Below are 17,767 nucleotides of genomic sequence, written 5' to 3' on the forward strand. Positions count from 1 at the left end.
ATATCATTGGTCATTTCATATACTATCAATTTATGGTTCACCAATAATATCTGGATATAATCCCCGACTTGATAAACTAATTTATCAAATCAGTATACAGACTACCAAACAAATACTGCCAAAAAATTATTAAAAAATCACATATCTTTAGTAAGAAAGACTTCTCTATTTCCAGTTGGCCCAAATACATATTATTCTAGATTTCCCTGGGAACCTTCAAAACCATCAATGACACATCTTTAAAAGTTAATAATTTTTTTGAAAGAGAAGTTAATACCAACCAGAATTAGGAGACTGGATAACCACTACATTTCTCATTCAATTAAAAAATCTTTTGAAATTTGCTCAGAGACAGCCTAGATAAACTATCTTCTTATAAGGTTTTTAAATATGTAAAGTATATTAATTATATCTAATTAGACTAACTCATTTAAATACTTTTATCTCCTCATATGAGATCATCCATGTTTGACTATTTTTGGTAGGAGGATTTAAAAGAAGAAAGTAAGGAGACATCTGACTAAAATGGAAATTAATTTCAAGAAATTAAATATCCCCAAGCTTTAGGATCAAAACCCATAATTCTAAACTTGAATGAAGATTTTCTTATGGTAAAATTATTTTACGAAAAATTTCAATACTAACAAATAATTTCATTTTCATAAGTTATTTGATTATCACAGGAAATGTACACATAAAACATAAAATGAATACATAAAAAATCAAGTAATTTGAATCTTTTCAGCCTTATTTTTTTCTCTAAAACAAAATAACTTTACTCACATTTTTTCCATCCAGCAATTCCATGCACTTTTCATTTCTGTTGAAGTTACCAACTACTTCAGGATGGACACAAGTATGATCCCTGCTGGAAAGAATAGTCATCGGGACCCCTGAGTATGCTGTCTTCCGGAGTTCTCTAGTAATCTGAGCAATCTGCTTGTGGGTGCGTGTCCCAAAATATATTTTGGGTGTCTTGGATTTCCCCCCATGATCCTTCTTAATGGTATTCGAAGAATCTTGACTGTTTCCTTGTTTGGTAGAACAACAGCACCTAGAACAGTGACCAGGAGGCTGTAAAAAAGAAAAGATAACAAATTTCTGAACTACCATAAAAAATATTATCAAACTTCTCATGGAATCAGAACCTATAAGTAATGAATTACAACTGTCAAATAAAGAGAAATTTCAAGATATTACATCATCTAAAACTTGCCATTAAAGAAAAAACTACAAATTCCATTTCAAATTAGTTCTCTTTCACTCTTAAAAGTTATAAATGATATTTCCATATTTGCATTGCTTTCTAACATACCACTCCAACTCTCAAATTCCAAATGTTTTAAGTACATTCATTTTAATTCTCTTTCATAAATTATAAAAATAAGACAAAATGGAGGATGATTTTCATTTTTGCTCAGGCTTCAGGTGAACTTGTGATACTACAGTTTAGAGTTGATAGTGCTATTTTTGTTCACAGCCCATTCAAATATCCTATAATATACCAATATTTTAAAAAGCATTTTAAATATAGCTTACAAAAGAATAGAAATATCAAGTTGAATCTAAAGTATCACTAAAAACAAGAAAACTATTCTCTAGCAAAGGTATAAAAATGAATGCAAATTATTAATATTTAATAATGAAGGCAGGTTGCTTGTATGGAACAAGTATATCTGAAATTCAATTACCTGTCATGGAATGCAAATCCATCAGCAAAATTACCATTCAGGATAGCTTTTCCTGAACAAGTTTACTCATAATTCAGTTTCATAATTAAAACAGTTACATAAATGTCTCTTTAAACACATTATATGGAACATCAGGAATATAGTCTAATAGTTACCTGATTTTTCTTTCCTATTTCCAAACTCTCAAAAATAAAAAAAGGTTTAATGCTATATATTAGAACCCATAGATTCTTAATAACTACTTCCTTCTCAACCTCAGTTACGACAGAAATGAGACAGAATGTAGCCTCATTTAAGAGAAATACTGTTAAATGGGTAGTTTACATAAGTGGTCGCTGATGGGGGAAAAAAGCTAAGTAGCACAGTGGCTTAAGAGAATTTGTACTGGAGAGTTTTAGTTTGGTAGAACAAATACACCATTTAACTGAAGATTTTTTTTTAAATTATCATCAGTAAGATTAGCCTTCATAAACAAATGCTAAGTCATAGCATGTTACACCACAATACTGAGGATCAAGCTGTCTTTTAGCCTCAACTCAGTGAAAAAGCAAGTTCAAATTACTCCCAGTCTCGCTCAACCTTGTCCGCCATTAAATATTACAATACATGATAGAAGGGATGTAAATGTGACCCTTCTGGAGCTGTCACTCACTGGGATAAAAGGTTCACTGATGTGCCAAATAAACAGTCAGTCAAAGCAGATAAAGTTACAGCCATGCTGGAATTGTTACATTCCCCTCTCAGGTTGCCAGTAACAGCAGATTTCATTACAGAGTGCTGCCACATTAAATAGCCAGTTCCAAATAGCCTACCTTCTATATTGAATAATTACTTATTCACTGAAAGGATAAAAAGAAGAGTTATGAATCGGGCTCTTGTCAACAGTGAGGCAGGAAACAGCTGAGGTGGTTTATGTTACATATATTGCAACATCTAACAATTTACAGTCACACAGAAAATGGAATACAAATTATATCATGATATTTCTGACTGAATTTTTTGGCCTTTGCAATGATCACATTAATTAATTAACATAGTAAAAGAATTAAGATAACTCTAGGTAGCAGAATTAGTTGACATCTTTCATGCCTTCAATCTTTTCACTCAATTATACTATTTCTCTTCCCTATGATAGTTAATTTCATTCTAAATATTAGAATGCTAGAGCCCAATGCATTATTATATATTATATGGATATATTATATCCAAGCATAAAAGTATTCCAATAAAGTAGTCTTTTCTCAAGGCTCAGAAAGTCTACTTTTCTTTTCTTTCTTTTTTGTGAGGAAGATCAGCCCTGAGCTAACATCCATGCCAATCCTCCTCTCTTTTTTTGCTGAGGAAGACCGGCTCTGAGCTAACATCTATTGCCAATCCTCCTTTTTTTTTTTTCTTCCTCCAAAGCCCCAGTAGATAGTTGTATGTAATAGTTGCACATCCTTCTAGTTGCTGTACGTGGGCCGCCACCTCAGCATGGCCGGAGAAGTGGTGGATGGGTGCGTACCCGGGATCCGAACCCGGGCCACCAGTAGCGGAGCACGTGCACTTAACCACTAAGCCATGGGGCCGGCCCCAGTCTACTTTTCAATGTAATACTTTTCAACATCAATTCCACTTAAAGCTTTATCACCTACTCTTTTAATTCCACTTTTTTCTAACCAAAAAATTCAAACAATACAGAAATATACAAAATAAATCAACCCTCTGCCACAAATGATTTAGTGTATAACTTGCAGACCTTCATACATATTTATATCTTCCATATAATTTTTTTCAAATAAAAAGGGACACTATTATACAGTTTTATAACTTGCTGCTTTGTGTCAAACTTTTAATTCTTAAAAGGGGTGAATTTGGCACTAATAATTTTTTAAAAAGGATCTGCTTATCTTTAAATGTTATGCTATGGGCCGGCCCCATGGCTTGGCGGTTGGGTGTGTGCGCTCTGCTGCTGGCAGCCCGGGTTCGATCCCGGGCGCATGCCGACGCACCGCTTCTCCGGCCATGCTGAGGCCACGTCCCACATACAGCAACTAGAAGGATGTGCAACTATGACATACAACTATCTACTGGGGCTTTGGGGGGAAAAAAATAAATAAAATAAAATTATTAAAAATAAAATAAAATAAAAAAATAAATGTTATGCTAGTAGCTATACGAACAAAAGCATAAGATCAAGAATTAGTTTCAGAAAACTTTTCCCACTAGAGCAGCTTTATTTAGGTATCTTAAATTTGTTTTTCACTCCATAATTGAGAAAAGTATAAACCACAGCTAATTTTATATTAAACACGTTTTTGTTTGTTAAGTTTTAAAGTGCTCTGAAGTAATTATACCATCTATGAATTTGAGGCTGACTCCTCAAGAAGACGTTTTTCAGTGGGTGGTTGGGCAAGTAGAGTAGAAGATGGAAATTAAGAAAGTTGATTCTTTTTCCTTTGCAATATTTAAGAGAAATTATTTCTTCAGAAGTCATCTTCTATTGAAGTTTCCATTTAAAGGATTTGGTACAATCATATTTGAAGCTGGAAGAAACTGAATGTGGCAATAGAACAGAGGCTTCAAAGAGACATTTATTTAGTGACAAAAGAGAAGTATTTGAACCAAAATAGGCAACTTTCAATTCTGTAAGAAAACTAGAGGAAGAATCCCGAAAACAGCAATGACAGGAAGTCATAATAACCTCCAATTCAATTAACAGGCTAATACTTTATGGCCTCTTTGCGAAACCCTTTGACCTAGTGGTCTTGAAACAACAGATGAACAAAATTAAATAATTTTGTAACTTTCATTAAGTATTTGTCCTGCTAACAAATGTTCAGGTTTATCTTTCATAGGGATGTTTTTCCTTTGGTGTTTGCTCTTTAAATTTACAGAGATTGTATTAGGAAACTAGAAAATAAAAAATATTCACTCTCATCCAATATATCTGAACGTCAAGAAAGATAAAACACACGGGCTGCCCAAAATCTGTAATCACTAAGGCCTGTAAGTGGCTACACTGAGTGGCAGAACCAAACTCTTTTAAGAGATGGCTTCTCCCATAGCTAAAAACTCGTTTAGTCCTTTTACTTCAACGAAAGGCAAGAAAACCCAACCCCCATAACAGTAAAAATCTATTATCATTTAAAGAGAAACACAAGAGATCCTTGTGGGTGTAACAGCTCTATTATTTCCATATGCAGGAGTCAACTGTTTAAAAATACATTTCAAATCTCTAATAGCCACAACTGTTCTTAGAAGGTCGCAACCAAGGATTTTAGAAAAATTTCTTTGTGTCTAACAATTTCTACGTATTCCCTGTCTTGTCCTACTATATATCTAAATTTTTTGAAAGGATGAAGAAAGATTATAAGATTTGATCTTGAAAGAAAAGCCAACTTCTGAGTCCTTGCCATTATTCCTTTCACAAGCTATAATTAGAAGTTCAAGTAGATTAAGATACTACAATGTCAATCTCTAAAGTTTCATAATTTTCTCCAACCTTTCCCCACAACAACAACCAATTACTATGCCTAAATACTTGAAAATAAAAATGAGCATGGTAATTAAACGTTTAGAAAAGGAAAATAATAAAAGAATAATTAGAAACTATTGCATTGCCAGAGAAGATGTTATTTTTCTAATTCATAAATCAGTGGAGCTTCTAAAACGAAGCTATGAGTTGAATTCTAAAAGCAAGCATAAAAGGATATATTTAATACGAAAAATAAGTATATAAAGAAGTAGAGGGCCGGCCCCGTGGCTTAGTGGTTAAGTGAGCGCGCTCCACTGCTGGCGACCTGGGTTCGGATCCCGGGCTCGCACCGACGCGCTGCTTCTCTGGCCATGCTGAGGCCGCGTCCCACATACAGCAACTAGAAGGATGGGCAGCTATGACACACAACTATCTACTGGGGCTTTGGGGGGAAAAAATAAATAAATAAAATCTTTAAAAAAAAAAAAAAAAAGAAGTAGAGAAGAAAGGAAACAGAAAAAAAGCATATTTGTATGAAATAAAGGGAAAACTAGGTCCATGAAACAGTAATGGACTTTTCTGTAACCTTCCATATGTGCATGTATTGGCTTTCAACCACACTGCAAATTCCTTGAGGAAAGAAACTCTGTCTTACATTTCTTTATATAATTCATTCATTGAGCATGGTGTTTTGCACATAACTGTAAAATAAATTTTTTTTAATTGATGGACTGTGAATAATGTTCGTAAACCAAGTACTGTACTTATGCACCACGTCTGATAATGCTTAATTAATGTCTTAATTTGAAGTTCCTCACATATCAAAAAGTTACTTCAAAATAAAAACACTAGCTTTTAAAAGAAAAAGTACAGGACATTATATTTTTCAAGGCCAGAAAGAAAAATCATCTTATGTGAATATTTGGGCCACTTTAGGTGTGAGTGACAAACACATATCCTGATATATTCATTATAAATAATAACTATCATTTATTAAGGCTATCCCTGTGCTAAGCACTTTACATGTACTATCTGATTCATTCATTCAAGAAACATCAGAATTCCTGATATATCAAGCCAAGTAGAAGACAATGACAAAGATCACCTCATCTCACTGACAAAGAGTGTTTCACTCTTTAATTGTTCTGCAAAGTGTAGATTTTGGAGTTTATCAGTACCAGTTTCACTCATGAATTAAAGAACTGTTTAAAGTTAGTAATCTAAGTGCATTATTTTCTTTTTTTTTTTTAATTTTTTTTCCCCCCAAAGCCCCAGTAGATAGTTGTATGTCACAGTTGCACAGCCTTCTAGTTGCTGTATGTGGGACGCGGCCTCAGCATGGCCGCAGAAGCAGTGCGTCGGTGCGCGCCCTGGATCTGAACCCGGGCTGCCAGCAGCAGAGCGCGCGCACTCAACCGCCAAGCCACAGGGCCTGCCCCTAAGTGCATTATTTTCTGAGTGCAATTACAAAATATTCCTAAGGGTAAGCTATAAAATTTACTTCGTAAAAACTATTTTAATTTATTATCAGTTGACATTTGAATAAAATATTTTCTAACAAGATTCACATTATGTTATACAAGGAAAAAAAACAAAACTCTCAACTAAGAGACTCTTTAGAGCAAGCATCAATAAACTTTCTGTAAAGGGCCAGAGAGTAAATATTTTAGGTTTTGTGGGCCATAAGGTCTCTGTTCCTATACAGGAAAATATCTTTATGATCTCAGTGTAGGGAAGGATTTCTTAAACAATACAACAAAGCACAAATGACTGAAAACACAGTCTCATTAAAATGTAAAATTTCTATTTAAAAAGACACTCCCCGGGGGCTGGCCCAGTGGAGTAGAGGTTGAGTTTGCGTTATCTGCTTTGGTGGCCCAGGGTTCGCAGGTTTGGATCCTGGGCGCGGAACAATGCACTGTTTGTCAAGCCATGCGGTGGTGGCATCCCATATAAGGTAGAGGAAGATGGGCACAGATGTTAGCCCAGGGCCAATCTTCCTCAGCAAAAAAAGAGGCTGATTGGCATTGGATGTTAGCTCAGGGCTAATCTTCCTCACACACACACAAAAAAATTAAAAGAATAAAAAGACGCTCTTCTTAAAAAAAAGGGTAAAAAGAAGGCACAGACTGAGAAGATATCCGCACTGCATACAACCAACTGAAGATCAGTATTCATAACATATAAAGAATTCCAACAAATCAGTTTTAAAAAGGCAAACCCAATACCTGTCCAAGAATAAGAAAATCATGGAAGAGAAATGCTGAAAGACCAATAAACATCCTAAAAAATGTGCAACCTAATGCTCAACCTCATTACTAACTAGGAAAATGCAAATTAAAACCATAATTAGATTCCATTTCACATCCACTAGATTAGGTGTTAGGGAGGATCTATTGCAACTCTCATACACTGCTGATCCAAGTATATAGTGACATATCCACTTTGGAGAGCAAATTGGTGATCTAGTGAAATCAAAGATACATAGATGCTTTGACTCTGCATGACACTGCTAGGTACATATGCTAGAAAAACTCTTGCACATTAAGACAGATACAATAGGGATATTCTTTGCAACATTGCATTAATAGTGAGGAAAATAAGCTAAGTGTATCAACAGAAGAATGGATAAATTGTGGGGTTTTTGTCAATCAATGGAATACTATATATGATGACAAAATGTGAACCAGAGTTGCATCTATCAACATAGATAAATATCAAAAAACAATGTTGAACAGGCTGAGTATGACTTGAATAAAATTTTATCCTCCCCATAAAATTCCAAGTTGATGACAGGAATAAAACTATAAAAATTTTAGGTAGAGAATTAGGAATCCCCACTATAGCAGATAATCCTTGGAGCTAAGGATTGTAGTAGACGATTTACTTGAAAAACGCTAAAGTGTGCTTCAAAAGAAACCTAGCACAGCAAATACACTCTATTATGGTTCCTCCTCAGCTGCTTAATACCTAGCAGAATAGCTTTTATCTTATTTCCTCCTGACCAAAATTCTTCAGCCTAATTTATTAGGAAATAGATTCTTAATTTAGGGTCCATGGACTGTTACAGAGGAGACGGTTTGCGATCACCCAGAAACTTACAGACACAATTTTGTGTGCATTTATAGAAAGTGAGTCCATAACTTTCCCCAGGTGCTCAAAGAAGATTACAACTTATTTGGGTGAGGGCTTTATTTCAGAATTTATGTCTGATTTTATAATGGAAATAAAATGGAAACAGCATTTTCTTTACAACGAACTTAGCCAGACACACTTATTCTGAAAAGGAATAAACAAGTCGATAGTCCAAAGAAGATAATTTTATAAAAGTTCCTCCTCTGCTTGTAAATTCATTTCTCTTTTATTATTTGCTAATTACTTAATAGTAACATAATTCTAAAACACTTAGTTCACTCATGTTTATTTCTAACTCCATTCTACAGATGAAAAAAGTAAAATCTAAAAGAGTTCTTCAAGTTGCTACAAAATGCACAATAAATTCGTGGAGAAGTTGGAATTCACAACCTTAAATCTTAAAACAGCTTTAATAGGATCTTTTTCATCTACCACTTAACTTGGCAAAAAAGCAAAACATTGCCCTTTTTTATTTCAAAATGTCACACACATAAAGAGCTGGTAGTAAAAAGCCAATGAATGTAGAATTATACTATGATCCTTGAGGCATAAAAAAGAGGGTTTATTGCTAATCTTTACCAATCACTTGCTGTCGTCCAAGCCATCTAAACAGGTACTGAATGTCTGTTGTGGAAAATCTCACATAAGCACACACTCTAGTACGATAGCAAAAGTGACATAACTATACCTTTTCAACTATTCTTTTTAAAAAATTCAAACACCAGCAGTACTCTACTGACAGTTTCATGATTAAACTGCACAAAGCAGCTGTTTATCCACTCACAGCAACCAGCAGGTGAACCTGATTCAATATTTATCACAGGCTTTCACAGATCACTGCTAACCAAGCAAACGTTTTAATTAAGCTGGAACTTGCTTCAAAGAGCTCATTCAAGATGTCAATCAGCGGGTAAGGGATCAGATACAGTGTCAGGTGAGAGTGTGTAATACAAATCCACAACTTTCTTCATCCCATCGCTGTAAATTAGCCTGCTCTAAAGTTCAGACTCTGATTGTAACAGACTGCCAGTCTCCTGGAATGTGTAACCGAAGTCACTCAAATTCTATTGTGAAGGTTGTAAGCAATATGTTAAACTGCAATGGGCTAGCACATTAAGATAGATCCTTTTCACGGTTGTTTTTTGATACCATAAGTGTTTGTTACCCTACTCTCCATTTACTGTTTACTTTCTTGCCTAGTGTAAATGGGAATTCCTTAACACAGTTGCCCCAGTTTCTGAAAAGTTTAAGTTTCAGTTGAGTTAATCAAGAAAGACCCAAAATGGCATAATTTTTAATCTAAATTTATACTAGAATAATCATATTCTATAAGAATTTTCAGCTTAAGAACAAACATATCATAAACATGATCAACCTGCTATAAAGCAAAAATTCTCCTGGTATAACAACACTTTACACAGATGTGACTATAACAATGAATCTCAAAATATAGTAATAAGTCACACTAACCAATTTCATGAGAAATACTTGGCTTTTTATAACAAATAAAAAGGAAGACTCAAAGGAGATGGAGAAAAAAGGGAAAGTTTTCCTTGGAGAAGAATGCCAGCTAAAAACTGTAAATAGAATTAGAATGACAGAATTTTAAAAGTCACCATTTTGCAACTCCCATGTATTAACTGATTCCTGTAAGCTACCTAAATGGATGCTAAAAATCTAAAATTGCTTACAACCATTTCGCATGAAATGTTGTTGGGGAACAAGACAGTCACATAGTCTCCAAGTATCATTGCACAGATTACTTATTAATTACAAAACGAAAATGTGCCCTTATAATGGAGAGCTGGTAGTCACTCTAACCAAGTGGTCAAACTTAACATTATCAGTAGTGAGACAAACTGGCATCATATATCTCTTGATGTGGTATAAGAAATACACTTATGTGCTCTTCTTGAACAAAACTACATGATTATGAAATCCAAACAATCAACATATGAATCAAAAAGAACCCAAGAACAGAAAAACTGTGGTAAAAAGAAAATGTATTATTTAGTTGGCAAAAATTAATCCAACTGCACACTTATGATATGTGCACTTGTATATTACACTTCAAAAAGGCTTTTTAAAAAGTCCTATCCCTTGGGATTGCAGGAGATTTTTATTTTCTCCTTTATGGTATTTTGGTATTTTTCAAACTTTCTTCAATGCAAGTTTTAAAATGAGAAAACAAAGCTATCCTGTGACATCATCTTCCACATATTGACCAAAATGCTACAAACAAACCCTACATAGAGATTTTTGCTTCTTTCTCAGGCATTAAAAATAGGATAATTATCATCAATATACAAACCTCTAAAGAAGCACTACCCAAAAGAACTTTCTGCGATGATGGAATGTTCTATATCTGCAATACTCAATATACTTGCCACTAGCCACATGTGGCTACTGAGCACTTGCAATGTGATTAGTGCAACTGAGTAACTGAATTTTAATTTTAATTAATTTAAATAAATATCACACATAGCTACTAGCTATCATATCAGTCCGTGTGGATTTAAAATATGACCAAAGATTCTAAATTTAATCTGGAAAATAAACCAGTGAGAATAATCAAAAAAAAATTTTTTTAAAGATGAGCAGGGGGGCGGGCCTGGTGGCATAGTGGTTAAGTTCAAGTGCTCCACTTCGGTGGCCAGGGATTTGCAGGTTCGGATCCCGGGCACGGACCGACACACCACTCATCAAGCCGTGCTGTCCCATTTACAAAATAGTGGAAGATGGGCACAGATGTTAGCTCAGGGCTAATCTTCCTCAGCAAAAAAAAAAAAAAAAAAAATGAGATACCACTAAACACGTATTAGAATGATCAAAATCTAGAACACTAACATCAAATAGTGGCAAGGATGTGGAGAAACAAGAACTCTTATACATTGCTGGTGGAATGCAAAGTGGTACAGCCACCATGGAAGACAATTTGGCATTTTCTTACAAACTAACCATACTCTTACCAAATGATTCAGCAGTCACGCTCCTTGGTATTTACCCAAAGGAGTTGAAAACATATGTCCACACAAAAACCCGCACACGGGGGGCCAACCTGGTGGCGTAGTGGTTAAGTTTGCACGCTCCACTTTGGCAGACCAGGGTTCATGGGCTCGGATCCTGGGCACAGACCTACACACCACTCGTCAAGCCATGTTGTGGCAGCATCCCACATACAAAGTAGAGGAGGAATGGCACAGACGTTAGCTGAGGGACAATCTTCCTCAAGCAAATAGAGGAAGATCGGCAACAGATGTTACTTCAGGGCCAACCTTCCTCATCAAAAAAAAAAAAAACCTGCACACAGATATTTATAGCAGCTTTATTCATAATTGCCACAACATGGAAGCAACTAAGATGTCCTTTAGTAGGTGAATGGATAAATAAATTGTGGTAAATCCAGACAACGGAATATTATTTAGCACTAAAAAGAAATGAGCTATCAAGCCATGAAAAGACATGGAGGCACCTTAAAAGCATATTATTAAGTGAAGGAAGCCAATCTGAAGCGCAACATACTGTATGATTCCAACTATATATGGCATTCTGGAAAAGGTAAAACTATGGAGATGGTAAAAAATCAGTAGTTAGCAGGGGTTTAGGGGAACAGGGAGAGGGATGAGTAGGCGGAGCACAGAGAACTTTTAGGCCAGTGAAAATACTTTGTATGATATCACAATGACAGATATATGTTATACATTTGTCCAAACCCACCGAACATAGACCAAGAATGAAATGTAATGTAAATTATGGACTTTGGGTGATTATGATGTCTCAGTGTAGGCTCATCAATTGTAATAAACGTACCATTTTGCTTATGTTGATAATGGAGTGGCTATGCATGTCGGGGGGGAAGGCAGGGCATATAGAGGAAACCTTTATACCTTCCCTTCAATTTTGCTGTGATCCTTAAACTGTTCTATAAAAATAAAGTCTCAATTAAAAAATTAAAAGTTAAAAGAATATGACTGATAATTTAAGGGAAAAACAATAAAATACTGTGTGGTTCATAATATATATAGAAGTATATATGCATATTTTATATATATACATATATACATATATATATATAACAAAAATATCACAAAAGATAAGAGAGTGGAAAAGGAAGTATAGTGGCAGAAGATTCTTATACATTATATGTGAAGTAAAATATTTGAAAGTGTAATGCTAATGCATAAAAAATCCATTTTAAGTGTAAAGACACAGATGACTGGGGGAGGACGGCAGCGTAGGACAACTCTGAACTCACCTCCTCCCATGGACACAACAAATTTACAACTACTCTTCAAACTATTCTCCCTGAGAGAGAACTGAAAACTCGATAAAAGGAACCCCCACAAAAAGGAACAGTGCTGACTGAGTTGGAAGAGGCAGAAATTCCTTTCTGGAGAGGAAAAAGCCACATTCTGGAATGGAAGGAGAGATAAAGAGTTTTCCCGAGAGGAAATAACTAAAGGAGTTTATCACCAATAAACCAGCCTTACAAGAAATGCTAAAAAGGACTTATTTAAGTGTTAAAGAACAAAACACAAATAGGAATAAGAAAATTATCAAAAAAAAAAAACAAACCAATAAAATCACTGAAAAAGGCAAATAGACAGTAAAGGTAGCAGATCAACCACCTATGAAGCTAATATAAACGTCAAAAGACAAAAGTACTAAAATTACCTATTTCCATGATAAGATGTTTATGGGATACACACACACACACAAAAGATGTTAAATATGATATCAAACACATAAAATGTCAGGGGAGAGGAGTAAAGGAGTAGAATTTTTATTTTTATTTATTTATTTATTTATTTTTAAGATTTTATCTATTTTTTTCCCCCCAAAGCCCCAGTAGATAGTTGTATGCCATAGCTGCACATCCTTCTAGTTGCTGTATGTGGGACGCGGCCTCAGCATGGCTGGAGAAGTGGTGCATCGGTGCGTACCCGGGTTCCGAACCGGGGCGCCAGCAGCGGAGCGCGCACGCTTAACCGCTAAGCCACGGGGCCAGCCAGGAGTAGAGCTTTTAGCAAGAGGGCAATCTTAAGAGACCGTCAACTTAACATAGATTGCTATATACGTAGGTTATTATATATGAACCTTATGGTAATCACAAACCAGAAACCCATAATAAATACACAAAAAATTAAGAGAAAGGAACTCAAACATAATACTAAAGAAAGCCATCAAACCACAAGTGAAGAGAGCAAGAGAAGAAGAAAGGAACAGCCAAAAACTATGAAAACACCCAGAAAAAAAGTAACAAAATGGCAATAAGTACATACTTATCAATAGCTACTTTAAATGTCAATGGACTAACTGCTCCAATCAAAAGACATAGGGTGGGTGATTGGACAAAAAAACAAGACCCATATATATGCTGCATACAAGAGACACTTCAGATCTAAAGACACTCACAGACTGAAAGTAAAGGGATGGAAAAAGATACTCCATGCAAATAGCAATCAAAAGAAAGCTGGGGTAGCAATACTTATATCAGACAAAATAGACTTTAAAACAAAAACTGTAACAAGAGACAAAGAAGGGCACTACAAACTATAAAGAGAACAATCCAACAAGAGGATATAACACTCGTAAATATCTATGCATCCAACGTAGGAGCACCTAAATATATAAAGCAATTATTAACAGACATGAAAGGAGAAAAAGATAGTAACATAACAATAGTAGGGGACTTGAACACTCCACTTACACCAATGGATAGATCATCCAAACAGAAGATCAATAGGGAAACACTGGCCTTAAACGACACATTAGACCAGATGGACTTAGTAGATATATACCAAACATTCCATCCAAAAATCACAGAATGCACATTCTTTTCAAATGCACATGGAACATTCTCCAGGACAGATCACATACTAGGCCACAAAACAAGTCTCAATAAATTTAAGAAGATTGAAATAATACAAGCATCTTTTCTGACCACGACAGTATGAAACTCGAACTCAACTATAGGAAAAAAATTGGAAAAGCCACAAATATGTGGAAATTAAACAAAATGCTACTGAACAACAATTGGGTCAATGAAGAAATCAAAGGAGAAATCAAAAAATACCTGGAGACAAATGCAAATGAAAACACCACATGCCAAAATTTATGGGATAAAGCAAAAGTGGTTCTAAGATGGAAGTTTACAGCAATACAGGCCTATCTCAACAAACAAGAAAAATCTCAAATAAACAATCTAAGAGTGAACCAAAAGGAACTGGAAAAAGAAGAGCAAACAAAGCCCAAAATATGAAGAAGGAAGGAAATAATAAAAATCAGAGCAGAAATAAATGAAATAGAGACTAAAAGAACAATAGAAAAAAAAAATCAAAGAAACAAAGAGCTGGTTCTTTGAAAAGATAAACAAAATTGATAAATTTTTGGCTAGAATCACCAAGAAAAAAAGAAAGAAGGCTCAAATAAATAAAATCAGAAATGAAAGAGGAGAAATTACAATGGGCACCTCAGAAATACAAAAGATTATAAGAGAATACTACAAAAAGCTATACGCCAACAAATTAGATAATCTAGAAGAAATGGATAGACTCTTAGAATCATACAATCTTCCAAAACTGAATCAAGAAGAAATAGAGAATTTGAATAGACCAATCACCAGTAAGGATATCAAAACAGTAATCAAAAATCTCCCAAAAACTAACAGTCCAGGACCAGGGGCCGGCCCCGTGGCTTAGCGGTTGAGTGCGCGCGCTCCGCTGCTGGCGGCCCAGGTTCGGGTCCCGGGCGTGCACCGACGCACTGCTTGTCGGGCCATGCTGGGGCCACGTCCCACATGCAGCAACTAGAAGGATGTGCAGCTATGACATACAACTATCTACTGGGGTTTTGGGGGTAAAATAAATAAATAAATCTTAAAAAAAAAAAGTCGAGGACCAGACGGCTTCCCTGGTGAATTCTACCAAACATTCAAAGAAGACTTATTACCTATCCTTCTCAAACTCTTTTAAAAAGTTGAAAAGGAGGGCAAGCTTCCCAACTTATTCTACAAGGCCAACACTACCCTGATACCAAAATCAGATAAGGACAACACAAAAAAAGAAAATTACAGGCTGATATCACTGATGAACACTGATGCAAAAATTCTCAACAAAACTAGCAAATCGAATATAAGAATATATTAAAAAGATCACACACCATGATCAAGTGGGATTTATTCCAGGGATGCAGGGATGGTTCAACATTCACAAATCAATCAACATGATACACCACATTAACAAAATGAAGAATAAAAATCACATGATCATCTCAATAGATGCAGAGAAAGCATTTAACAAGATACAGCATCCATTTATGATAAAAACTCTGAATAAAATGGGTACAGAAGGAAAGTACTGCAACATAATAAAGGCCATATATGACAAACCCACAGCCAATATCATACTCAATGGAGCAAAACTGAAAGCTATCCCTCTAAGAATAGGAAAAAGACAAGGATGCCCATTTTCACCACTTTTATTTAACATAGTATTGGAAGTCCTAGCCATAGCAATCAGGCAAGAAAAAGAAATAAAAGGGATCCAAATTGGAAAGGAAGAAGTAAAACTGTCACTACTTGCAGATGACATGATTTTAAATATAGAAAACCCGAAAGAATCCACCAAAAAACTTTTAGAAATAATAAATGACTACGTTAACGTTGCAGGATACAAAATCAACGTACAAAAATCAGTTGCATTTTTATACACTAACAACGAACTAGCAAAAAGGAAATTAAGAATACAATCCCATTTACAATTGCAACAAAAAGAATAAAATATCTAGGAATAAATTTAACCAAAAAGATGAAAGACCTGTACACTGAAAACTATAAACATTGTTGAAGGAAACTGAAGAAGACACAAAGAAATGGAAAGATATTTTGTGCTGTTGGATTGGAAGAATTAACATAGTTAAAATGTCCATACATCCTAAAGCAACCTACAGATTCAATGCAACCCTATCAAAGTTCCAACAATATTTTTCACAGAAATAGAACAAAGAATCTTAAAATTTATATGGAACAATAAAAGAGCCCAAATAGCCAAAGGAATCCTGAGAAAAAAGAACAAAGCTGGAGGTATCACACTCCCTGATTTCAAAATATACCACAAAGCCATAGTAATCAAAACAGCATGGTACTAGCACAAAAACAGACACACAGATCAATGGAACAGAATCCGGAGCCCAGAAATAAACCCACACATCTATGGACAGCTAATTTTCAACAAGGGAGCCAAGAACATATAACAGAGAAAGGAAAGTCTCTTCAATAAATGGTGTTGGGAAAACTGGACAGCCATACGCAAAAGAATGAAAGTACACCATTTTCTTATACTGTACACAAAAATTCACTCAAAATAGATTAAAGACTTGAACGTAAGACCTGAAACCATACAACTTCTAGAAGAAAAGATAACCAGTATGCTCTTTGACATCGGTCTTAGCAGGATATTTTCAAGTACCACGTCTGACTGGGCAAGAGACACAAAAGAAAAAATAAACAAATGGGACTACATCAAACTAAAAGGCTTCTGCACAGCACAGGAAACCATCAACAAAATGACAGACAACGTAACAATTGGGAGAACATATTTGCAAACCATATATCTGATAAGGGGTTAATATCTAAAATATATAAAGAACTCATACATCTCAACAACAAAAGAATTAACGACCCAATTAAAAAATGGGCAAAAGATCTGAACAGACACTTTTCCTAAGAAGATATACAGATGGCCAACAGGCACATGAAAAGATGTTCAACATCACTAATTATTAGGGAAATGCAAATCAAAACTACAAAGAGGTATCACCTCATGCCATCAGAATGGCTATAATTAACAAGACAGGAAACAAGTGTTGGAGAGGATGTGGAGAAAAAGGAACTCTCATACACTGCTGGTGGGAGTGCAAACTGTTACAGCCACTATGGAAAACTGTATGGAGATTCCTCAAAAAATTAAGAATAGAACTACCATACAAGTCAGCTATTCCACTGCTGGGTATTTATTCAAAGAACCTGAAAACACCAATGCGTAAAGATATATGCACCCCTATGTTCATTGCGGCATTATTCACAATGATAAGTCTTTGTCAAGACTTGGAAGCAACCTAGATGCCCATCAAGGGATGAATGGATAAAGAAGATGTGGTATGTATACACGATGGAATACTATTCAGTCATAAAAAAGATGAAATCTTGACATTTGTGACAACATGGATGGACCTCGAGGGTATTATGCTAAGCGAAATTAGTCAGAGGGAGAAAGTCAAATACCATATGATCTCACTCATAAATAGAAGATAAAAACAACAACGAACAAACACATAGAGACAGAGATTGGATTGGTGGTTACCAGAGGGGAAGAGGGGAGGGAGGAAGGCTAAAGGGGTGATTAGGCACATGCGTACGGTGATGAATGGTAATTAGTTTTTGGGTGGTGAACATGTTGTAACCTACACAGAAATCAAAATCTAA

General features: G+C 35.3%; 1 protein-coding gene across 1 annotated transcript in view; it reads right to left on the reverse strand.

Annotated features, from left to right (window-relative positions):
• BRIP1 (BRCA1 interacting DNA helicase 1) overlaps positions 1–17,767 on the reverse strand; it is a 174,384-nt gene that overhangs the window by 125,209 nt on the left and 31,408 nt on the right. Inside the window, 1 exon segment of the mRNA XM_004434896.3 lies at positions 784–1,074. Within this exon segment, the coding sequence (XP_004434953.1) occupies positions 784–1,074 (291 nt within the window).

The sequence above is a fragment of the Ceratotherium simum genome, chromosome 16 (assembly GCF_057802395.1).
Source record: "Ceratotherium simum simum isolate JZ-2026a chromosome 16, ASM5780239v1, whole genome shotgun sequence".
NCBI classification, from domain to species: Eukaryota; Metazoa; Chordata; class Mammalia; order Perissodactyla; family Rhinocerotidae; genus Ceratotherium; species Ceratotherium simum.